The sequence below is a fragment of the Ixodes scapularis genome, unplaced genomic scaffold (genome assembly GCF_016920785.2).
Source record: "Ixodes scapularis isolate PalLabHiFi unplaced genomic scaffold, ASM1692078v2 PGA_scaffold0__279_contigs__length_252992795, whole genome shotgun sequence".
Taxonomy (NCBI): Eukaryota; Metazoa; Arthropoda; class Arachnida; order Ixodida; family Ixodidae; genus Ixodes; species Ixodes scapularis.
The window spans coordinates 51,344,303-51,369,329 of NW_024609835.1; the positions used below are offsets into that span (position 1 = coordinate 51,344,303).

At 44.6% G+C, this 25,027-nt stretch overlaps 1 protein-coding gene across 1 annotated transcript in view; it reads left to right on the forward strand.

Annotated features, from left to right (window-relative positions):
* LOC115318922 (UDP-N-acetylglucosamine--dolichyl-phosphate N-acetylglucosaminephosphotransferase) overlaps positions 1 to 12,038 on the forward strand; it is a 39,501-nt gene extending 27,463 nt beyond the window's left edge. Inside the window, exons 7-8 of the mRNA XM_029978691.4 lie at positions 7,517 to 7,760; positions 11,914 to 12,038. Coding sequence (XP_029834551.3) covers positions 7,517 to 7,760; positions 11,914 to 11,979 — 310 coding nt within the window. The 3' untranslated portion in view covers positions 11,980 to 12,038. The remainder of the gene's footprint in view (positions 1 to 7,516; positions 7,761 to 11,913) is intronic.
* The last annotated feature ends 12,989 nt before the right edge of the window (positions 12,039 to 25,027 follow it).

Below are 25,027 nucleotides of genomic sequence, written 5' to 3' on the forward strand. Positions count from 1 at the left end.
GACTTCTGGCTGGAGCACCGTTGAGAAAGAAATTTTTATATATAACTCTTGGGAAGATGAAAACCAGAGGCATGGGCTTGCCTATAGCATTCACAGTGCACAGTACGGTGACCAATTCACCAAGCTCTGCAGATGTCATTTGGCCGACTTGCTTCTCTCCACGTAATCCAACAACCTTTACTGGATTGTGTGTGGTAGTAAATCCAGTCTTACGCAGTTGGAGATGCGGTCAGGAGTTAATTTGTAGCGACCGTAAAGTCTCTTCAGTTTGCGGAGCATCCACATTGCTTTTGTTGAAGCCTGTGTCTCGTCCAAGGCTAGTAGCTTTGGGGGATCAAAGTGACAGCTCAGGGTGGCGCTTCATGAAGCCCATAAACCGGTCCTTGCCAGCCAATTTGTTGATTCCGCACGACGCTCACCACTTCCTATTTAAGGCGTTTGCGTACTGGTAAGCCAGTGACTGAACCTGCATGCTTGTGAGACCATAGTGCATCTTACTTGCTCTAAGCAAGTAGTCTCTTGAATGTTTTTCATTCTCTGCTGTGAAGGCCATTCCACAGACAAGATTGGGCTTGTCACTCTCACCACTTGACTCATGTTCTTTTACATGTCGAGCGGGTGACGATTTTGATATTTGTAGGGCGCGTGCCACTTCCCATATTTCTTTTCGTTGCACACCATCTGCACTACCCCAGATATCATGCTGTTTGAGGCTTGAGCCCTTTCGGAATGTTTCTTTTTCCATTTCCTTGGCATCTTTTGGCAAATTGGAATGAATTAGATACTAATAAATAAACCCTATTTCAGTAATAATGAGTTCAACTTTGCATATGAGTTATTTTTTTAATAATTCTAAATAAATTATTCTCACACAGACATATACTATATGTAAAACATGTTTCCAATTACAAGAGCATGCTGTTTCAGAAAAAAGTTATTAGAGAGCCACTGAGGTCTCGCAAGGCAGTCCAAGTTTTAAAAAAAAAAACTAATAATTAGACGCCTAAATTCAAAACAAACAAATCAGAAGATAATTCACATGTATTATGAATTAATTGATCTGCGAGTTAAAGTACCAGTCTTGACGAAAGGAGTAGTGGGAGAGTGTCCCTTACCTTCCTCCACCTCGCTGTCCCGTTCCTTCCAAACTGCCTTACATATGGTACGATGCCTACAGCAGCACCATTAGGCGTTAGGCTTAACATAGCAGTGGACTAAAGCACCTTATCGGCATATCTTTTCAAGGTAAATTTACTACAGGTGTCCGTCCGTCAAACCTTTTCGGTTCGAGAACCAAGCAAAAAGAATGTCTACTACTTACTTTTGAGTGACGAAAAGGCAATTGTCGACTCACAACGGGAAGACCACGCTGAGCAGGTCAACCACCATAGAGGTGCCCACTGTCGAGCAGGAAGTCATATGTGTGGAGCTTTGCAGTGAAGAAATATATCCATTGTCCCACTCCTACTGCCGTCCCTTTCCTCCCCACTCTGCTCTACCAATACAATCGGTGTAATCAAAGCAGTGATTTGGGTCTGGGGTTGGCTGCACCTTGAGAAGTTAAAAAAAAAAAAAAAAAAGCAAATGATGTGGATAACGAGTATTTGTATTTTCACCCGAATGTCACACAAATGTCGGCGGAAAAAGATCACTATACCGCGCCCGTCGAACTAGCTGAGCGCAAATCCGCTGGCCGGTTTTTGTTCGGAAGAATCGACGCTCAGCATTTGTTGTGTTGAGTGGGGACGGCTGCTGGTGCATACAACTAGCAAATGATCATACATGGCTTATAAATGAGGTCATCTCGAATTCTAATTAACTCTACCTTTGGCACGTCATCCAGCCTCAAACTTTTGCCGGCATTTCGAGCAAGCATGTCCAGCTCGTTAGCTATGAAGCTTCTCTGGGTAGCGCTAGTAGCATGCACTGGCTCATCCATTTGAGCGCACTGATGTGGAAACCAAAACAAAAACACACAAGGGCACCAAACTGACCGGTGAGAATGGCTAGCAAACAACACACGGCAAGAGCAGCAGATTAAAATGGCAGAAATAAACATCCCAAATGGCGATTCCCGTATAGGGCTGATGGGGCGCTCGCATGAAACCGGTTCACAGGTCCCATTGCCACCGGTGCTGGGAAGCAAGCATTTTAATAAGAGTGTTTTTTTTTTGTTTTTTTTTATATGTTATTTTTGCACATTTGAAACATCTCTTTCTCTTTTTTAACCTTCCTTGCTAAGTAAAAACAACTTTTTGGAAGAGTAACAATACTTCTTGAAGTGGTACACTTTATTTAGCCCTCATAAAACAAATTTTGACGGCTCTTGCCAACGCTGCCAATCACAAAGTCGGACAATAAAATGTCACCACTGTACCGCCAGCTGCGCGTTTCAAACACACTGGGGCGCCACCAGACGTTTTGCACTATTTTCGTCTGATCAGATTAAAATATGACGTGCTAAAATTTCATGGCTGCTCTTTGTTTCCCAAGTAGCCCAGGCGATTGGTGCAAGGGGAGTGCGTCGTCCTCGGTGACGATGCGATGCTCCGCAACGGTGGTTTGGCGCACCTTCGACGACATTGCGAAGCAGTCGCTGTATTCGGCGAGGAGGTCAATCAGCTGTCGTCGTTTCGGGCCTGGAAGCTTCGGGTCGATGTCGAGCTGCGCTGGCGGCGAAATGTCTTGCTTAGGCGGCGATGATTCGTCAGTTGTCGCGGCGATTTCGGTGGAGTTTTGAAGTTCCTCGACGTGGCCCACAGCTTTGCTTGATTAATACAACACGAGCGAATATTTTTAACAAATGATCAGCATATAATGACACCAGGTATTGCTGGCTTCATGGCAACCACATGCTTCAAAACTGGTTTTGCCTAAATAGCTACATTTATTTTTTTATTTCAAACTTATAATAAGGTGCATTGCCTTTTTAGTTTTATTGTTATTTAGTTATACATCAAAAATATTTCTTTCAGCTTTCTTTTTCTTTGCGTGATGCTTTTATACCATAGGTCTTGATCCAAGTTGCATTGGATTATTTACTCATCGAGGTGGACAGTTAAATATCTTTTAGAGATGAGAGTGACACTTTTAATGCCTTGCTTTGATGTGATACGTCTTAGCCAATGGGACGTGTTTTGAGTGATGGTGAGTGATGTGCGCTTGAAAGCTCTCCAAGCCGAAGGAGCACGAGTCAGTGATGCCTTACCTTGCTGCCTGATGAGATGTGCAAGGACGTCGGCAGGTTAAGCATCATTCTGAAGATATATTGGTTGCACGGCTATGCAGTGCAAGATCATGTGGCAACACAAACTCACGGGTTGCCTTTGGCTCAAATTTTTCAAACTAAAATGTCTCCCTCTGTACTTCTCTCCAAGAGGGGCCTCTCCTACCAGCAGACAGAGCTTTGGCATTCAATACTTGCTTAGGTTTGCTTTGCACATTTACTTTTATTCTTCCTTTCTTCCTTTTCTCCCCTCCTTACTTTATGTAGTTGCCATTGAAACATCTGTTCCATGTTTTTTTTCACCTACTTTTCGTTTCCTTTCCCAACCCAGTTAAAATGCCCAATGCTCTTATTTCTTAATTGCCAGGTACAAAATATGTGATTTATTTCATATCAAACCCATCTTTCTTAGCCTTCATATTCATATTGAAAACACAAGCTTTGGGGCCTTCCCTCATGTAACAAAACATGAATGCAGTGATGCGATTGCTGCGCCAATCGCGCCAAACTGAGCCGAAGTGCTTACCCTGCTACATCCTGCTACATTTTACCAAAATGTGACGAATTTTCACCATCGTTGTGCCAAAACTTCATTTTACTTTAATAATACTGAAAATATAATAGCTCAGGCCTCGTTGCCCGGCCAGTCCAATAGGATATGCTTATGCGAGTTTTCAGAACTTTTCATTATCGTCTCAAATACCATACTAATCAATCGCATTTTTTATGAAAGACTGACAGTATCCGAAACTTTTGCAATAATTCTCACGTTCGTCGTCTCTTTCATTCTGGCCTCGTCGAGTGCACTTCTCACCGCGCTTTCGTGTACTACAGAGAAGCGAAAACCGCAGAGTAGGCATTGCGATTTTGCATGTCTTGCTTTGCCACAGCGCACCCCCATGTTAAAGGACCACTGAAAAGGTTTTTTTAAACAGTAGTTGGGACACACGTGTCAAGAAATAAATTTTATGTAAAAACAAATTCTTTTAGGGCAATATTCACGGTTAGAGACGCAATTTAGTCGGTAGTCACTTCATTTTCCCTTGTTTTCTTACTCGGCATTTTGAGCACCCGGAGGAGAGAAGCTGTGTCCATCACGTTGAGGTGTAGAGAGTGTATGACCATCTCGTTGAGATGGAAAGAGTTTGACACCTCCATGACGTCATGGGCTTTGCGCGCCTAATTCAGACTTAACTAAAATAAATCTCGCGCCATCAATATTGGTCTAACAAAAAAGAAAATTTTTGCGTAAAATTAATTTTTTGATGCATGTGTTATTCGCGACTCCAGCGTGCCGCTCGCCCTCCCGCGGACGAATGGACAACCAGAGGAGCGGGGACGGCAGCGGCGACGGTGGCTCGGAAACGGTGGCAGGGACTGTCGGCCTTGATGCGTGAAGCCGTTTTAACGAAGAAAAATTAGCGCGTTAAAAAAGGAATTCTTGTGCTCTGCCTTGCAACAGTCTTGCACAAAGGACCGGCAGGTCTAATTTCATTAGGGACTTTTCGTGTATCGCATACGCTGCGGATTTCTGGTCTTGTGCATGGCCGCCAGCTCAATCTGTGCTCAACGTGACGGAAAACGCTCCCCTTAATAATGAAGAACTCTATAGTACAGTCTACAGAAAGTCTATTCTTTGCCATAAGTAAGAGAAAACTCGTCGCGCAACGGTATGTCGAGCAATACAAATCGGGAATGGGTTCGCGTTTTAAGGCCGCTACAAGGAACATGACCATTTATTCCAAACACTTTAAAAAGACAGGATACTCATAGTTGCTTTCAGGTAATTACAAAGCAAATAAAGAAATGCTCGAAGCATTTTAAGTGCGTGTGTGTTAGCCAGCCGTTTGTGACGAGAGCTTAGAACGCGCAGTTTTGGTCAGAGGGACGGCAATGCAGCAAATAACACGGTACAACAAATACACAGTATATTAAAATATTTTTTTTATGATAGAGCAATAAATAAAATCTCTAAACACGCCGATTATGTTAATAGGCAGCTTTTGCATAGCGTAAATGACTAAAAAAAAAAAGGAATCGGGGGTTTTTTCGGCCCTACTGCAGAACCTCGGTATTTTTTGTTTTGTTTTTCGTTACCCTTTGATGCGTATTTTAGCTGTTTAATATCTTGTACTGTGCTGTCATCAAGCCTCTCGTAAAAGTTGGGGCCGTCAGTTTGACATCAGTGGGCTGCACGGCGAAATGAAGTTTTGGAGTGTCGTATATGTGACAAGCGGTGTAAGGACACCAACATTTTTATTTTTTAGAGTGAGGAGCACGGCAACGCCCCTGGCGCACACTGAAAATTGTGCTCCAAAGGCGCAGCGCGAGCTTACGGTTGGAGTGCTACACCGCACGGTAGCCTGCGGTAACAAACGTTTTATCAATAACCATACAATAGTTTGATTACGTGTTGCAATACACTAAAACCGAGACGGTGAGCAGCGAGTTGTGAGGCTGTGACGCGAAGACACCAATACTGTGAGCGCTGCTCTTTCGAACCTTGACGGTCAGCGTTCGCGGCTCTCTTTTTAACGCACTAATGGCCAGGCAAAGCGCAAACATATCTTCATCACCCTCAAAAATATTCTGCCACAAACAGTAACGTGGCCAGTGCCTAAAACGCGCTCGCTCACCACAAAGCTTCGCACTTTGAGGTTTCTGCAACTTTTAAATAACAGCATGCTCGTTTTCTTAACGTGCATCAACATCCCCGTCACATGTTATATGATCCCTCCTTAACCGCTTCGCATTCGTACACAAATAAATCGTTTTTAGCGCGCTGAACAGCGTCAGCGAGCAGGCGCACGGGATATCCTGGAGAATCTGTCCCCGTCTCTTCCGCCATATTGGAACTACCGCCCCGCCACCTATAGGTCGTTGGAGTTGCGAATAACCACACTGTTTAAAAAAATATTTTTTTTTTTCTTCAGTGTTTCTTCAAGGGGAAAGCACTCTTCCAAAGCGAGGCACGACACAATTCCTGAATACAACTTTGGCTCATATATATGATAGAGTGCGGTATCCTGACGGTACTTTTTTCAATTCGAGATGCAAGGATACTTTGAACTTGAAGGACTTGAAGGAAATATTAATTTATGTGCTCAATAATGTTGCACTATATCAGTGGGATTCAGTACCTAAAATAACCATTTAAAGCAGTTTGTGCTGTCCACTCACCTTCTTGTCACCCTGTCTGGTGCCTCTACACGCAGCTGAACACTAAAGCTTTGTGTTTGAGGGACTCCTGCTGTGCAATTGATGCTAACAAAGGGTTTTATGTAAGGTTAGAAGGCAATGTACACATTGCCTTTTAGGTGGACAGGTCGAAACATTACTCTTAACATAATGTTTGCATTGGTATTAATAAAAATGAAATGTGCTCATGCTACAAAAATTAGTTTTGCTGCTTCAAAATGACTCAGACCAATCACATCACTGTGAATGTAGCGGGGTGAATTTCCTTGTACGGGGATTTTTAGATGCTTGTACAGTAACCATGCTGTATCTTTTGAAAGATTTCCTTTTTAGGGCGCAGCTCTTGGGCACCTGTTTCTGTGTTTCGCGGCGTCGCAGTCGCTCTCGCCGTCGGCGTAACCACTTTAAATTTAACAGGGAAAATAGACATCATGTGACCTCTACAGCAATTCATTTCTTTGCTAAATTTAGCGGGGAATCGATGTCATGTGACCCCAACAGCAATTCAGTTCCCCGCTAAATTTAGTGGGGAATTGAATTGCTGTTGAGGTCACGTGACATCAATTTTCCCACTAAATCTAGCGGGGAAACTCAGTTTGTTTATAGGTGACGTGACACACAGTCATGTGATGTCATTTTCCCCGCTAAATTTAGTGAAGAAGTTTAATTGGTGTTTGAGTTCACGTGTCAATTTTCCAGCTAAATTTAGCTAAATTTAGCTGGAGGAAAGAAGAGGAAGGGGACAAGGAGGGGCATACCCTCCCATTTATACCCCTTCCTTCTCCTCATGAGCTGCACTCTAATTTCGCATTACAGAAATTTGTAAACATCTTTCATTTTTTTTTCTTTACTGACCTTATTGTGTAACAATTTTACTACTTTAGATATTGATACCATTTCCTAGTTATGAGAGGTTGTACTTGACCTCTCGATTTCAAGGATTTTTCAAGTGCTACGTACTAGTAATGCGAGCAAGCCCAGCAACGGTCCGTCTCGTTACAGGCTTCGGTCGTGGACGCAGATAAAAGGGACACCCTCTCTTGTGTCAGTGTGGCGATTTACTGCTCTACAGAGTTGGTTCCACCATCCCAGGTACAATGCGGGGGAGGACAAGATGGAGGTGAGCACAGTCCGGTTCCGGCTGTCCTCCCTGGGCCCCCTGGGGCTGCTCATAGTGCGGGTCTACCGCTGCCTGGGCCTCGTCAGCTACGCCGAGGTGCCGGGCCCTCACAAGGATGAGGTGGAGTGCAGTAACTTCACCCTCATCAACTTCGTGCTCGTGCTCACGGGCAGGTTGCACGAGAGGAGGCTCACCACCATCCTGCTCCTCATTCAGGTCGGGCTCCCTTTGATGGCACCGTGCTACCACTCGCTCGCTTGGGGGTCATGCGACCTTAGGGGGGTCGCGTTACTTGGGGGTGTCGCGTGACAGGAGGGGGTCACGTGACCTGGGGTGTCACATGACCTGGGGTGTCACGTGACCTGGGGTGTCGCGTGACCTTGGGGGGGTCACGTGACCTGGGACGGGTCACGTGACCTTACAGTTACGCCGACGCCGCTCTAGCCGGAAACGGGCGCCTAAGAGCTGCGCTCTAAAAAGTGGGACCGAAACTGAGCAAAAATTATTTATGTGGATTTTCTCTTGTTTTGCTAATTAGTATTTATGTAAAAAAAAAAGTCAAGATGTCCAAAATTGTTATATAATTTTACACAGAAGTCATGCTCAGTTTTTTAGTCCATTCTGCTCTAGGATTTCACGATGTTGTGTTTAGATATTCGGAACACAAATATGTCAATAAACGAACTGCGTTTATTTCCATGTCTAAATACTGTTGGGGGGCTGGAGATACTTTTCAATTACTGGTTTCCTTCAATTAAAAGTATCATGCACCAGAATAAACATAAATGTCTTATGGCCATGGTTGTGGCAGCAACAAAAGCGGCTATCTAGATTGCCCGAATTTTTTGAAAAAGTTATATCATTCTTGCTAATTATCGCCAGATTATGGAGCCACCAAGTTGGTTTGACCAATTCGATGTCAAGGCCAGCCTTGTAACCTCAGAAACCACCGAAGTTCGAAAGTATGAATTCGACTAATATTATACGTGAGCTAAATGACATTAAAAATGCATGCTGTGGAGGGCATTCTGCACCCAGCAGCATGTGAATGTTTGCAAGGGTTGCACCCACAATAGACCCTTTTCAAATGTCAGTATACCCACTGCGTCCAGAGCCAAACCTGCCGCTCGAATGACGACATTGCGCAGCTCCTTCCACACCAAAAAAAGCTAATGTCTCCGAGAGTATAAAGCCAAAATACGGATAATCGATTCTGTCAAGTTAATCCTTGTATGTCGCCTTCCATTCACGGAGTTGAGGGTGCTTGATTTAGGTGATTTTGTTCTCTTACCACCGCCATCCAGGTGAAAATATTGGAGCTTTTGACGACTGCCACGAGGGGCCTCTGACTGTTGGAAAGGGTCTGTTTTATACATACTTCCAGTGTTTATAAATCCAAAACCCAGCATGTGTTTGTTCGTCACTTCAAAAAGCCACTGACGCACGTGGTATTTGCACAAACATTTGGGATGACCCTTGCCAAGAGCTCTTTATTGGAACGGTTTATATGTTGCATTACACAGGTAGCATGGACATAACATTGGTGCTTTTTGGCATTTTGCTTCGACATGGTATTTGCCAACACAAAATTTTTCCGGCTACGTTATTGACCTGAATGGACACCCTCCACCACACTAATAGTTTTCACCATGGCCTTTTAATTCTAACAATAAAATTTATAAAAACTGCTACTCACTTGTTTCCATTAACCGTGTTTCATGTGTACATGCTAGCACTTTTTGTCTATACTTGATCTAAAATTCTCTTGCAGGTATTGATTTGCATGCATGAATTAAATTGAACACACGTCTAATGACCATATATTTGCAGTGACACTGCAGTGGTTGTTGAAGGGGAGGGTGGGGTGGCTGCATCCTCCCGGTCATGGAAAGGAGATGGCTCCCCAATTGAGGAGCCATTGGGTCTCTGAAGAACATGAGCAAACCCCGCCAAATTTCTAGGGCGTGCTCGGTTGGGATGGTGGTGTCAGGACAGGCCCAGATGTGCAGGGATGAGGGTACTGGATGTCAAAGCCCGTTTTTGGGGTGCAGTATACCGCGAGCAGGACCAGAGGTAATGGAGCAGGTCTGCCCTGGACTGGCAGCTTAAGCAGGTATCAGGTGTAGATGACACTCTCCCCCTGTCGTTCCCGTGGAACCATTGCAGAAGATGCGGTGTCACTAGGGTCCCCGTCTAAATTTTGCGAACCAGAATGGCTTCCCTACAAGAGAGATGGGAAAAGGGTATGGTGCGGATGGATAGTGGCTTAGCAGCCATAAAGAGGCAGGTGGCACGCCTGGATTTCATAGAGCGCAGGTCGTGCCAGGGGTCAGCAATGATCTGGGAGGGGACAACTAGAGACAAGGAAAAAGACGACTCCCATGGCTAGCACAGAACGGGGATGTGTGAGCGCGAGCCTGTGGGCTGTCTCGTTACCAGGTATGCCACTGTAGGCAGGGACCCAGCGTATGATGACTAATGGCCGGATGATCTCAGGGACGTGATGGCTGCCTTGAGTTCTTGCAAAACAAGACCAGTCCCAGTCAAAAATTCTTATTGGATCCAATTGGAATTCTAACTTGCTCCACTGGATGTTTTGGTTTGTCCTGCAAGGAAGCGTAGTATCCCCCGAACTCGGTGCATAGACGTATTCCCGTTAATGCCTTCACAGACGGTTATCCATTTTTCAGAGGTAAGGGTGGTGGTCTGGTCCTCTATTTGCCGTTGGAGGATCTTCAACTTGTTTTTGAGGTTATGTCTGTGACTAGATTTGCACTACTTTGCCAATAGGTGCAGTCTGTGGTTCGAGATCGTTATAAAATGCTTGTCCGGGTCTGGACGGTGGTGCGGGACTCGGATGCGCCAGGTGGCTTGTTGCTTGGCAGCAAGTATTTGTCGAGGTACATGTGCAATATCGCTACTGGGAGATGTCTCCTCTAGTAACTGGCGATATTTGTCCCAGTGTGCCAGAAACACCATTCTTGATGTGCAATTACCTGCTGCTGGTCCACGTGTGCCTCAGATTTTGATCCTGGTAACTATCGGAAAGTGATCGCTCCCCATGAGGTCATTGTGAAATTGTCATGTGACACTGCATGGGTGTGAGGCCCAAGTCAGGTCAGGTGTGGTGTCTGTTTGGCGGGAAGATTGCCCAAGCCATGTGTGATCATCGGGGTGTTGAGTAGACTAAAGGCCTGTCCAAATAGGAATCGTGAGGTGACATGACTCTGGCATAAGTCATATGGCAATCCGCTTCTGTTTGTTTTATTTGCCGGGAGGAAAGTTCCCTTTGTCAAATTTCACCCATGCCCTCAACGGGGGCCTTGAGCATGCTCATCGCGTGGGTCTAGACAGCCACTCACAAGCTCTGTTGACTGTCGGTCAATCGCTCAAGGCCTCCGCTTCTCTTCAGGTCCCGAAAATGGAAAAGGGAATGGCTGTGTTTGAAATATTACCCAAATAGATCCGAGTCACTAGGGAGGGTCATGTCACCTGATAACACAGATAGATCGACACTGGATGCGGGTTGGTTTTGGAACGCAAAGGTACAAAACCCTTCACCCTGGAGTAAAATCTAGTTAACTTTGGAACACGTCCAAGGATATGAGGGCCCAGCAGAACAAATGGACAGCACCGGCAGGTGGCGTGTGACGTCAGGCCCGACGAGCACCGAAATCTCCGAAAAGCGGAGGGAGCGAAGAGGAAAATCGTGATTTTGGCTTGGTGGTGTTCAACCAGACGTCAAACTGCAGGACGCTTCAGCTTTTACAATTTTTGCCAGAGTCGTGTCTCCTCACGATCCCAGTTTGGACAGGCATTAAAATGGTAATTTTGGGCAGCAGCCATTATTCTGCACTCCCTGGGCCTGCGCTTCTCTTTACCCCATACCACACAGGAGTACTTGGTCTTGAAGGTATAGTCCATGGAAGTGTGATATAAAACCAAGGTCATTGAGCGGTAGTTGCCCCTTTCTGCAACTGTACTCAGGACGTGCGTACAGAGAGAGGTCTAGAATGGTGTGTTGAGGTGCTAATTTGACCCTGCAACCTACCATAGTGGTGATGCTGGTAATTCAGGGTTTTGTGTTCAGCTGGACGTGCGTAAGCATTCTTTTAGAAATACAGGGCTACCGATCGAGGTGGCCTTCGCGGGATCTTTGTAGGACGGTACTAGGTGAAGTGACACCTTCTGTGCTGTTACCACAAACCAGTGTTTTGGGGCACATGTTGTAGACAGTCTTACATGCCATTTAATCCTTTCATGTTTTCCTTAATGTTCATGCCCCCATCTCCTGGTCAATTTTTTTCTTTATTATTTTTTAATATATCATACTTCACCTTGCATTTAATTGGTTTCAATCTCTTTGCAGGTTGCATCCAGTTTCTTGGCATTTGGAATCCGGTACGGTGTTGCGCGGCTCTTTTACGACTTTTAAGAGTACATTTTATATGGTGCGCAATTAAAGTTTTTGTTTACTCGTTTGGAACATGGCCACATGTGTGTGTTAGCCTTTTTTTTTTCCTATACTACTATGTCATATAAAAAGGGGTATTGCTTGAGGCATCCTTGGCATTTTATGAGGGCTAGTGTCAAAACTAATGTGACAGCTAGGTAATATAGGATGTCATAAACCCCAAGGCTCACTGTAAAATAGGCCGGAAAAAATTGGCACCTGCATGCAGCAATTTCTAAAACTTTCGCCGAAGGCCAAGCTCAGTGGTGGATTTTAGCTCGTGAAATTGTAGCTTCATTCCTGTGAAATCTGAGGGTGCCAACGTAGACGACCCGAGTTAACTGAGGGTTGTGCTTGTGGTGCCCTCTCCCAGTAGGATCTACAACTCGACCCTCGGTAACTGGCAGTTCCATCTGCACTGAGAGAGCTCGGCCAGTAGGCAAGATGTGAGCCCTACTAGATCTGGCCACCTTCGCAATAATGCAATATGGTGTTGCCTCATCGTACTACATTACCAAGAGATGCCAACGCTGCCTTTGGTACTGGTAATACAAAATGACAGAGACAGGCCTTTTGATTTCCCACTTGGCAGGCTCCCCAGCCTTCGTCCCTAGATAGCTGACACCGCAAACATTTGCCAGACACTCATTGTAAACAGCACTGGTCTATCAGAGTTCTGAGAAAGGTGAAAAGTCAACTGTGCAATTGGGACCTTTGTGCTTTTTGTGTCTTCAGGCACCTACCAACTTCCTAGTCTGTGCAACATATGCTTGAGCAACGAGGGATGTACAACAGCAGGTTGTGTCAGGCAACATGGAGAAAGAAATTGAGGAGAGTTTGGGAAAGACGATAAAGGTAAATTTGAGAAGATGGAGAGTAGGGGATGCCGTAAAATACCAAGTATGCACTGACGTCGCAACAAGTTCCCACCCCCACTTTTGAAACATTTGAAGGACATATCAATTGCTTGTCCTGGCATATTTCTGAACCCACCAAGCTAACTGAGATGCTCCTCCATGCCAGCTGCTTCTCCAACAAGTCAGTGTAAAGCATGAAAGCTTTACGTGTATGCTCTTGAGCGCCGGTGCAAAGGAGACCTGGTGGCAGAGCTGCTTTAAAAATGGAGGCTCCCTACCAGGTTTCTATACTTCCCCTATAATGTTCCGTCAGGTCAAGCAAGGGCCTACCCTACCATGTGCCCCTTCGTCTTTTCAGTTTTTAAATGTAAAAGTGCCCAGCCCCATTTTTTAATGCGAAAGCGTTAACTGTCCCATGGAGCGAACCGACATCATCAGCTTTTAAAGCCATGCCAAACAGCACCTTCCCCTGTCCCAATGGAGTGAAGCCTGTCGTCTGTAGCAGAAATCTAATGGATAGGCTCCCATTGGCTGGTATGCGTCATAATTTTAAGGAACGAGGCTCTCATTGGCTCTCGCGCGGCATAGTTCCAAAGGACGCCACCAGAGAAGCCCTCTCTATGGCGGTGCAGCGTATGCGGCGGCCTGGCCACCGGTAAGAGGGTGCGCCTGTCCACAGAGCTCGCATGGGCAAATTCCGGAGAGGCTGCACAGCCGAGCTCAGTGTAGCGCAGCTACTTCACGAGAGCGTGTGCTCAGCTGTCAGCCGCTACCTCAGCAGTAGCGAAACGTGGCTGTCGATGCCAGTATGCCGCAGACAAACTAAGGGAGCTGTAGAACGACATTTATGCTTTTGCATTCACAACTCGTAAGAAGTGCTTAGGTATCTTCGGAATTTTTTTTTTATTATCTCCAACTTTTGGGTGGGCGCCTGCTCAGTATTTTACGGTGTAGACAAACAATTTTATATAATGGTGATTTGTTTTCTGAGAAAACAACAAAAGCAGGAACAGGCAAGAAAAAGAAATTGCTAGTTGGAGAATTATGCATGTTCAAGAAAACTATTACCACCACATCTCTGAGTCAGTCTGGGCATTTTGGACTCCCTATTTTTGTGGAGAAGAGGAAGAGTTCCTTTGTGAATTTTTGCTGAGAAGAAAAGTAGAACAAGTATAAAAGTAACGTTCCTCGAGAATACAAAACAAGGATTTGAACTAGAGGTGTATGAATAGTGAAATTTCAACTCTAATAGAGTTAGAATCGCATAGTGGCCAAAAAGTTGAATATCAAATTGAATATCAGATCATAAGTTAAATGGCAATGTTCACAGGACTATAAACGGTTCTGTGTTTCTGGAGTGCTTCACTGCAGACCACACCAAAATACAATAGCATTGTTTGTCTTCAATGAAGGTTGGTTATATTGAGCTGATAAGAAGAATAAAATATCTGTACATTTTTATTGAGTCACTGCCTCTGTTCAACTATTTCCTCTTCAGGCCGCCCCTTCCTCTTGCGAGACATTGTGAAAACTGCGGCATATCCAGTGAGCGCCCCTTACCGCGACCCAAACATATGTGCCGTAAGAAAAGAAAACGGCATGTAATAACTACCGTTTTACAAGTCTTTCCCTTGGCACAGTGGTTGAGCGTTGTCCTCAAAATACTGGGGTCTTGGATTCGATTCTTGGGGGATGCTTAGGATTTTGGTCTTTCTTCTCAATTTCTACTTTAATCACCCTCCTGCATATGTGCATGCCCTTCGTGTTACAGATGATAACTTTCATGTAAAGACTGCCCAAAGAAATTCTAGTGCATTAATATTGCATTTAAAAGAATATTAATCACGTGACATCTTGCGGCATATAGCCCTGGCACCTCGCTCGACTCCGCAGGGAGTCACAGGTTTGTGCAAGAGACCGGTTCAGTTATCAGTGCCTTTTGAACTTTTATAATTGTTTGCCATATTATAGACGTAACAAACGAGAATATGTTTATAGAGTGTGAAGAGCCGGCTGCAGGTGATGCAAGATCCTTGACTTCAAAATGGCAACGTGCTGGGGCTAAGGTTTCTCCTCGAGCGCACGCAAGACACTGGGAAAACGATTGCTTTGTTCGAGAAACACAAAAAAAAAAATACAAAATGTCTCCCAAAAATGTAAAGAGTCTTTTTCACTGCAACAATAAACTATGTATCGCTGAATGCTGATCCTTCACCCAAATGTAGCTGCTAGCCTTCCAAACCAGATGCCGGCATTTCAGAACTGGTATCTCATTCAAAAGTGACGTTCTGAAAATTTCAGTGGGAAAATGGCGCCCATTTTCGGTAACTGGCGCCATTCAGCTCTATGTATTCCATTGTTCCATTGAAAATATCAGAAAATCATTTGTAACTATTGAATAAGGTAATGGTTAGTTCTAGAACTTTGGCGTCTGGTTCGATTAAGAGCTACGTTTGGGTGGAGAATGAGTTTTCGGCAATGCATATATAACGTTTTGCATAAAAAAAAAAAAATTAAAAAAAAATATACACCAAAACAAAACAAAAACATTTTGCTTTTATTTACATTTTGTACATTTTGTTGAAATGGTTTGCTTGTCAAGGCTTCTGAAAGCAGGCTTGATATAGATTGTACACAAGCCTGTGATTACTATTTCACCACAGGAACAACGCAAATAAATGTAGAACTATTCGTAAACTCAAATACTAGGAACCCGAAAGTCAAACGTAATTATTTGGACCAGTTATTCTCAAATGGGGGTCCACAAAGGCATTCTAGGGGTCCACGAAGCCCTGCCTCATCATCGAGCCCGGCAATCAAAGTTGTCTTTTCTCAGGTCGAGAAGAAATGTTTCAGTTTTCGGGCCAGTTTTCTCGTGTGTATGTCAATAAGAGAGGTCTACTTCACACTAGCCCTTAGTTATATCCATTTATTCAATAATTATTATATTTAACATATACATTTCCCCTCCCCTCACGGTCCTCAACACGAACAGGGTCCTCCATCATCTACGTTGATCCACAAGGGGTCCGCGAAACATCAATGGTTGAGAACCACTGATTTGGACGATCGTTTTTCAATTCGAATTCGAAACTTAAATATCTGCACTCCCCTAATTTGAGCTTCTCGGGTTACCACAACTGTAGTCGCTGCCAGGATTAGAATGGTAGGGAAGTTCTGGCGTTGTCCAACCTCCACCATGACTGTCCTGCATTTGTTTGAACTCTGGCATCTCGCGAGCCTCGAGTGTACATGCCAGCCAAAGCACCACAAAAGGCGGCGAGTGCTTGCTGGAGGCCGGGCAGTCACAAGACGCCCTGTCATGCTTGCCCTGCCGTTCTAACCCTGTCGGTGACTACAGTAGCAGTATTCTTGGGGGTTTTTGAATGGACTAAGCAGTAACAGCTCCGAGTGAGGTTGTGAAAGCATTCCTACAAGTTGAAGGAGCTACGGCCCTGCAGAGGGGGTACGATGCTTACGCAAGAAGCAATAGGGCAGTGGTGCTCCGACTGACAAAAGTAATAACGTGACGCATGTACGGTCTCGGAAGTCGAGCATGTTGCTCCGCACATTTTCGAGCTAGGCAAGTCCTTGACGTCTGCTAAAAGAACAATGTGTGGAAGCTTGCTATCAGCATGTGATCACCTGCAATGGATATGGCTATGGTGGCTCATGAATACCACCTGCACATGATATATGCAAAACGTACGAAATCCTGAACAAGGGGAGCCCTGAACATATTTTCAATGTTTTCAATTAAAATGTTAATTTCTCGCTATGAGTTACGAAATCTTCCAAAACGGATATATTTACATGCTATGCATTTGAACACACTCTTCATTTACTAAACTTTCTCGTGTGATGTGGACAAGAAACATTTACAGAGTTTTTCAGATCTCGGAGGCAAAGTATGAGGCATACCCGGGAAGTAAGTTCCCTTGATGCATAAGTCCTGCGAGAGTATCCACTTCTGAGTAGCATACACAGCTGTGCTGCCTCATCTACCATAGCCTGACGAAGTGAATAAACAATTCCGGAGAAGAAATGCTTTACAACTCCTGATCTTGCAACACATGCCCCTGAAGCTCTGAAATCTTTACAAAACACTTAGTTACCAAAGGTTATATTCACATTGGATGCCAAGTGTTGACTTGAGACTCTGGCAGCAGACTATATGAGCAGAGGATCCCATAACTTGTGTCACAATACGATAAATGTCTTAACACTGGAAGGGTCCTGTAAATTGCGGATTAAGGTATGCTAAATTAACAGAAAATTAAGCATTTCACTAGCAATGCTGCATACCTTTCTTATTTCTAAACAGAACTCAGAATCTGGACGTGCCTAGTATGTATGACAAAGTTGACTCTTGCCAAAGCAAATTCTAGTTGTGCATTGCTATAAGTAAGTTTATAACCTGTAAGGCAAATGTAACATTTTGTAAAAACTACACATGGAAAAAAAAAAAGGAGGGTAGGAGGTTAAAAACGGGAAAATATAGTATCCCGTCCTCGTCCTTTATTGTGCCTTTCCTCATTTTGTTACCTGTATGTGGTTGGGCCGTCATAGCCTATATAAATATAATAAGTCGAATTATGTCTCACTGCAATGGTCAGACGAAATGTACAAGCAAAATATTTGCTATTAATTTATTTAATTGCTGTTCTGACACGTACGACAAGCGAAATTCTCCTCGATAACGCAAAGCGATCGTATCCCCGTAAACTCGTAACGTTAGAAATACATTAACTAAACCGTTCTTGTATTTCAAACGCTATGCAGATTACGGGGAAACGATCGCATATTTGCGTTATTGAGAAGGAGAAATTTCGCTTGTCGTACGTTTCAGTAGAGAAATTAACTAAATGAATGGCCACGATTTGACCATTGCACTAAGACAGAATTCGTCATATAACCGCGAGCTTTACTGGATCCAGATAATGCAACGCTTTCGTTCGGTCCTTGATATCAATAAGTCAGGAATTCGATGCATTTCTAGCTTACTTGCAACATGAAACACATTGAAGTCAAATATAGAAAATGCACTTAGATAAACCAAACGGGGAGCGCGCTGCGCCGTTGCATGCGCGTGCCTGTGCAAGCGGCTGTCGCAAGGACGTTGCGAGACTGTGAGCACTCAGGCGTGCGCTCAGTTCAAATTGATGACTATACATAACTGAAGACCTGCTTAACTCTCGCTCTCTCTAAGCGCTCTAGCAATTTTAAAATAGTACCTTCGGGATCGCACAACTTCCTTGCAGCAGCTACGATGGCCGATGTGGTAGCGGACAAATCAGCAGCGCACTCGAAATGCGCACACAATCTCGCCGGCTAGCGACAACAACATTTGAATCAAACACGCGTGTAATAAAAGTGCGTTTACTTATCTAAATAATAAGTCTGTGAATATATGTACAAAACATGCGTAATGATAGCAAAATGAACGATAGCGACAGTTAACTTTGTTTACCTGCTGCTAGCTATGGCAACCATAAACATTCCAGGCTCGCACTAAATTTGGAAGCGAGCATTGATTCGTCCAGATGCCTCGAGTCTCCGTCGCTTGCATTGGTCACAAAAAGTAAACTTTAAATTGGCTAAAAAGAAAGTCTGAACAAATTAACGCTCCCAAAATCATTACAAAAAGCGAAATATTTGTCGAAAAATAATAAATTAAACTTACCCTCGGTTGTAGTTTGCTAAAGAGTATATCTGATTGAGGTGAGATATGCCAATATGCCGCTCAAAACAATTTATTTTTCGTTTCACAATGCGTTGTAAGACTGATATATTGGTGATTTTAGTACGAATGTAAATTTAAAAACTGGCTATCACTCGAAACGAAAACTTGTAGAAGTCGTCTGTTGCCAACTTCCGGAAAAGGTTAGATTATTCAAGATGGCGGACCCAGCGTCGGAGACTGGACATCGGACAGGTGAGCAACTTTTTTTTTTTTTTTTTTAACTGTTGTTGAGCGGTATTTGTGAACACAGACTTTTGATCAAAGCGACATACTGTGTGACCGAACGCACGATGCTGATTGGAGACAGTGACATTGCAAAGCGAACTTTCCAATCTAATATGTAATTCTTTCGCGAGCGGTACGGGACGGTACGCGCGCGATCACCGAACTTTGAAATCGTCTGCTCGCACGCATATTGAAGTTCCTGCGCGTGTTTTGGGACTGCCTTCTTTTGTTGCGCTATGATAAGAAACTCGTCGCTGTAATCTCGTCACGATGCATTTTGAAGCTGCACGGATAAAAACTTTCAAACATGCGCGGCCGGCGGCCGGCGTGCATCGAGCATAGAGCGTGCCGCGGACAAGCCCCCATGCCGCTGGCCGTATAAACATTGAAACAATTTCGACTTATTTTCGTCGCACATTAGTTTTATTTTATATTTTGGGTAACTTACCAATATCCACAAATACAATAGGCACGCTATTTTTTTTTTGTGCTTATAATTTTATTTTTTGATCTTCGATTTTAATGTATTTAAAGTTGTATCCGCTCTATCTTGCGTTTAAATTGGCTAAAAATGGACGAATCAAAATGCGTTCATGTATGAGGCGAAAGCCGGCGGGATCAGCCTGTTATTATTTATACTGTAATATATCTTGAGTACATTTTTTTTTAAGGCGCTGGTTTTGTTTTGATTCCATAATTTATCTAAGTAACCTAACAACTATGCTGAATTTTCCAAGAGAAAACACACGCACGCAAACACAATACACACTCGCAAGACATGTTTTATACAAAAGCGGTTTTATTTTACTCAGGGGCTTCCCTGACTTTCGTACAGTAAATCACGTTAACGCGGAACTGCAAAAAAAAAAAAAAAAAAAAAAATAGTTTGGCTTACATGTGCCCTTTTTTTTCTTGTTTACTTTGCGTTTTCGAATGCACTTGTACGTTTGACAAATTTTCCATTGTTCGTTTTGTATTAGGAGATTCCATCCATCACCTATTCTGACTGCTTCATTGTCATTTGTCTTCTTTTGCTCTATGACCCCAACAAACTCCATTTTTGTGTGTTTAACCTGGGCACAAGGAATATATGGTTACAATTTAAATCACAATAAAGCGCAAACGCTTTTTTTTTTCCCTTCCTTTTACTGCGTACCGTAGCTTTCATTTAGAAGCATTCCTCGTTGAATATTCTATCCGTCAAGTAGGATGCTATGTTTTCTCTGTTCTCTGACACGGCCATGTAGTTCAGGGGAAGAATGCAGAATTGCGTTTGGTCGTTCCAGATCCAAGTTTATTTGAATTCGCTGTCGCCCCTAATCGCGTCAAATTAAAATGCGTTTTGAATGCTCCAGTTTTCATTTTATTTGAATTTGCCGTTACCCACAGTATGTATCTTGCAGGAGTCGCCATTGCTGGGTACAGACGATATTCCTACTTGTTTCTTCGAACTACAACGTGTGCGGTGTACAACTAACACAGCGAACCGAACGCTTGCGGCGCATAAAATACTGTCATGGCCGCGAATAAGGTCACATTTTCCCTTTTGTGAGCCAGGAAAGAGCGTATACGCGTTTCCATTAATGGTTCAAGAGTTTCGAGCTCGCGTCTCCAGCTCTTCTGTTAAACCCTTACAGAATTTTTAATTTATCTCTTTGTAACTACCATAATGTTAATTTTTTTATTTGTCTTAGGGGGGGGGGGGGGGGGGGGGGGGAGTTTTCGCGGCAGCTATGAGTTGCTCACGAGTCACAACGAAACGAATAGATTTTCCATCCAGTAAACATGAGCTAACTATCCCGCAAAGCACTTGGGAGGTCCAATGGCCACAATCTATGGAGAAAGCTCAGCTAAGGATGAGGCTAAAAATCTGTTTAACCGTGTTTAACCCCCCCCCCCCCCCCCCTCCTCCCCCTCCCCGGGGGTGATCGGTGGCCGAGAGGGCTAGCGTACACGAGCTCGGAGCACGTGGAGCAAAACCCCACCCCTGCCCGTTTCGATCTGGATGAGCATCGTGCTGGCGTGCGGTCGTGTATCACTACTGCGTGGTGCACGTTAAAGACCCCAGGCTAGCGGTTGTACTGCACTGGCTAAATTGCTCATCTGCAGCTGACAGCCAACTTGCCCGTTGAAGGCAGTACCCCGCCCCCCTTTTCCTCCTCCTAAAAAAAAACAAACAAAACAACAACAAAAAGGAGCCGTTTGTTTTGGGACAGTGATCGTGACGCTTCACGTGCTTGCAAGGGCACTGAAAGGTCAAAATCATATTTTTTATCCGAAACGATTGAAAACGATGCCTGAAAATTCGAAATTTGGGAATTCAGTAATTGTGAAGTAAAAAATTAATTTCCCAAAGGCCGAATTTGAAGTTTCTCTGCAGTTCGCGCCAGTGCAGTGACGTCAAAGGTTGAACCGTCCTGCAACTCGAGTTTCTCTCACGCCTCCGAACCGTCCCGACCCGCAGTGTCGTGTTCGCCCGCGTCCCGCGATCAAACGCTCTTCTCGGTGCCTGCCGCCTACCGCGTGAGAAGGCGACGCTTCACTTTCGAGTTGAAAGTTCTTTTAGGGCCCTTTCAGCGATCTCGAATTCTTTGAAACGGTGTGAGGTCGAAGAGAACGCGCAGTGAACTTTTGTGAGCGACGTGAGGGGCCGCGTCGCGCCGGTTCTGCGTGAAAGGCTGCCCCGGCGGAGTCGCAACCGAAACTACGGTACACAGTCACCGAACGCAGTTGTCTTGACCGTTTGAGAATTTCCTTTTCGAAGTCTGGGAGGTCGTCGGGCATTTAAAAGAGAGAACTTCGTCCGATTCCCCGACTCACCGATCATCCTCAGTGCTACACTCTGTCGAGCGCCGTCAGCGCCGCCATGTTTTCCGAGGGAGGATAAAAAGCCGGGAGGCGACATCACCCCGGACTCCAATTTTGGGTATTTCAAAAGAAGGGCCGTAGTGCGTAGGAATGTCGCTTACAAAGCTTCTAAATTTCATAATTTTTGACGTCACAAATAAAAAGAATCAAGGAGGTAAAAAGAAAAAAAAAAACGCCAAAAATTAAAAAAAAAGCGCGCGCGTGAGATTTTTTTTTTTTTTTTTCTTTTTGCGTTGTAATGTTTTTTGTGTGGTTATGACTACAGTTTGCATCGTTTTAGACAACAAAAATACGACCTTTGGGGTGTCAGTGCCCCTTTACGTCACGCTGAATGTCACAGCGCGGACACATCAATCATATCTTAAAGGGACACTGACAGGGTATTTATGCTCGCCGAGGTTTTTAGTTGTACGTGACATATGAGAGCTCAACTACCCAGAACAGAATTTACGGCTCGAAATTCGGTTTCTTTCCGCCCGAAAACCGCCGATCAAGAACTGGCCGGTTCGAGTCTCGCTCACTCTCTTTTCCGCGGTCACGGGCCGTTTTCTAAGGTATCGATGCGACCACCAAATTTAATCAAAGTCGTGGGTCACTAAAGGCACACACTCAATATTAAAAATAGAAAAAAATATGAAACCGATTTTTTGTGGCTTCTAAAAAGCTGCAAATACGTTGATTGAAAAAAAAAGTTCCACAGACAACCGGAAGCAATCTGTGCGTGCGTCGTTTCGCGTATCGTGGGACTCGCAGGGATGGCGATGGCAGCGGACGACGGGCGTGGGACCTCTATTTCAAAACTGTCGTTCGCGGTATCGGCGAATTTTGTCTGCCTTTAAAAGAGAAATTTGGGACTGATCAAAAGAACTGGTATTCATCCCGTACGACACGCCCGATCACCAAGCCGATTTGCACGAAGACGTCGCCGAGCCGTCGCTCCCTTCTCGTGGCTGAAGACATCGCTCGCGCAAACGTCAAGCACGACGTGTCTACTTCGAGTTGAGTGTGCACGCGTACGATTTCTTTACTACGTGAGAATGTCGCCAATGCGCGGTGCATCCCGACTTCGACCCGGGAGTGCTTTTGCTAGAGGAAAATCGGCAGCAAACTTTCCAACTTACAGTTTATCGGCTGAATTATTACTAAGGGAAGAGATTCCTCAATTTCGGTATGCCCCAGTAGCTCAGTGGGAAAGACGTCCGCTTCACACGCGGTAGGACCGGGTTCGATCCCCCGTGAAACCTTTTCTTTTTTCTTTTTTTAAAATATTTTTTGATGTCTACATTTCTTTTTCTTTTTAAGCAATTATCACTGAAGAAACAAAAAATAAGAAACAAATGTTGTGGACGACACGTCGCTGAATTAAATGGTACGGGATTTCCTTTTTGACACCTGCGAACTCAATGTAATCACTTTCCACAAAATGCAAGGAGCATATAAATCAGGTAGCGTCCGCTTTCCGAGGTGCCCATAAATGGTCTACAGGAATTGCAGCCCGCCATTGGTCCCGATCCCTTTGATCTTTCGGAAACTCTGTCGCACAATGCCACTTCTGTTTCGGACGCAGGGCATGTGAGCCAGCTCTTCACGCAACATCTTGGGTGTATTCTTTTCGGAGCCGATCAAAATTCACCACGGGCACTCACTACTCATCTCCAACTCCTCAATGTACAAAATAACTCATCTTGGAGTACAGAACAACGAGCGGAACATACATAACTGCAAAAGAATCGCTCGGTGAACAGTTCCGGTATGCCGGATGTCGTCTGCTACGGGAAGGAGGAAAAAAAAAAAAAAAAAAAACACGGTCGGGTGTAGCCACGTGACTTCCGCCAGTCACTCTCTCCACTTCTCCGACCTCCGTCGGGTTTCGGTTTCGGTTTCGAGCAGTTGCGTCTTTTGGCTTTATTAAAAAAATACGCTACTCTGTTGCAAAATATTAATTGGGTAGTCCTCCGACACCATAATTAAGCGCCTGGCAAAAAATTAAAAAAAAAATTTGGGGGGTGTCAGTGTCCTTTTAAGCGTCGATGATTCGCCGAGCTCCCACCGTAGATTGCGGGGATTGGTTCTCCCGCCAAGTGCTTTGTGGGAAACTAGACACGCAAAATTTCTTACAATGTGCGTTGGTAGCCACGTTGGTTTTTATTATTTGTGTGCCTGAGCAAATCCCTGCAGGCACGATTTAACGCCTGGTTTGCAGCTAACGCGTTACATTCTATGTAAAGAGGTATAATTGGACGTATGTACATGTGCTTCCGGTGGCAGGGACTCTACTCATCTGCGTATCTGTGGGTGTGTTTGCTTTCTTCAGGACCGTTTTTAAACTCATTTCCCGTACTCGCGACTCCAGCCCACCGTTTATGTAGCATCACAGCCTTTGCTCCAGAGGTATTCACTGGCAGCCATAGTTGAGTCCGCTGTTGCAGAGCGCGAGCTCACGATGTCCCGAGCATCTATATACATTATAGCTCTCCAGCCAACGACATTGCAACTGGATGTCGGGAACCTGTCGAGGTTCGAGTTCCAGTTCGAATTCCTTGACCTTCCAACCGGAAGTTCGACTGACGTTCAACTTTCGTGGTGGAGGAAAAGTGCAATATTTGTTGGAGGTATCGCTTCACTGGTTCGCATTACTAACTAACGGGAGCATTATAAAAGTACCTGTTTGTGCTTTTACATCGTGCAGACATTGGCAATCATTTCATAAAATATAAAATAAAACTACCTCCTATTTTTTTTTTTTAAGTTTTTCTTTTGTGTAGAAGCCGGACAGCAGTGTTCATAAGTCGAACTTGGCAAAAAGGGCGAAGGTTTGCCGAAACAGCCGACCTCAATGTTCGACAAATGTTCGTGACAAATGCTCTCGACATAATTCCAACTTTAGCTGATAAGAACGCCGAAGAACGGATCAACATGCATGCGCAGCTACGCCCTCTGTCGATATGCCAGCTGGCTGCTGGTTGTAGGACGCGCATTGTTGCGCGGAGCCGTGCCTGACACACCCCGGTGAAACATGGGCCCGGCGAAAAGAACTTTCCTGGAAAGTACCTGTCGTGCACTTAGCTGGCCATCGGGCGGGCACGGCGGGGTCGTCAACGTCGCGCGTTCTAATGTCATTTGAATGGCGCACAAGTGTAGGGGGGCAGGGTGGGAAGCTGGCGCGTGGACGCATCGCTTTCCGAAATGACAAAAGTCTATCGCGTCGAAGCTCTTCAAAGCGGAGGGGGGCCAAGAAGCAGATGTGTTTCTTCCTTCCTTTTTCTTTTTTTGCTTTTTTTTAGGAGGACAATCTTGATGGGTGTTATTTTATGCTTATTATTTTATTACGATTATC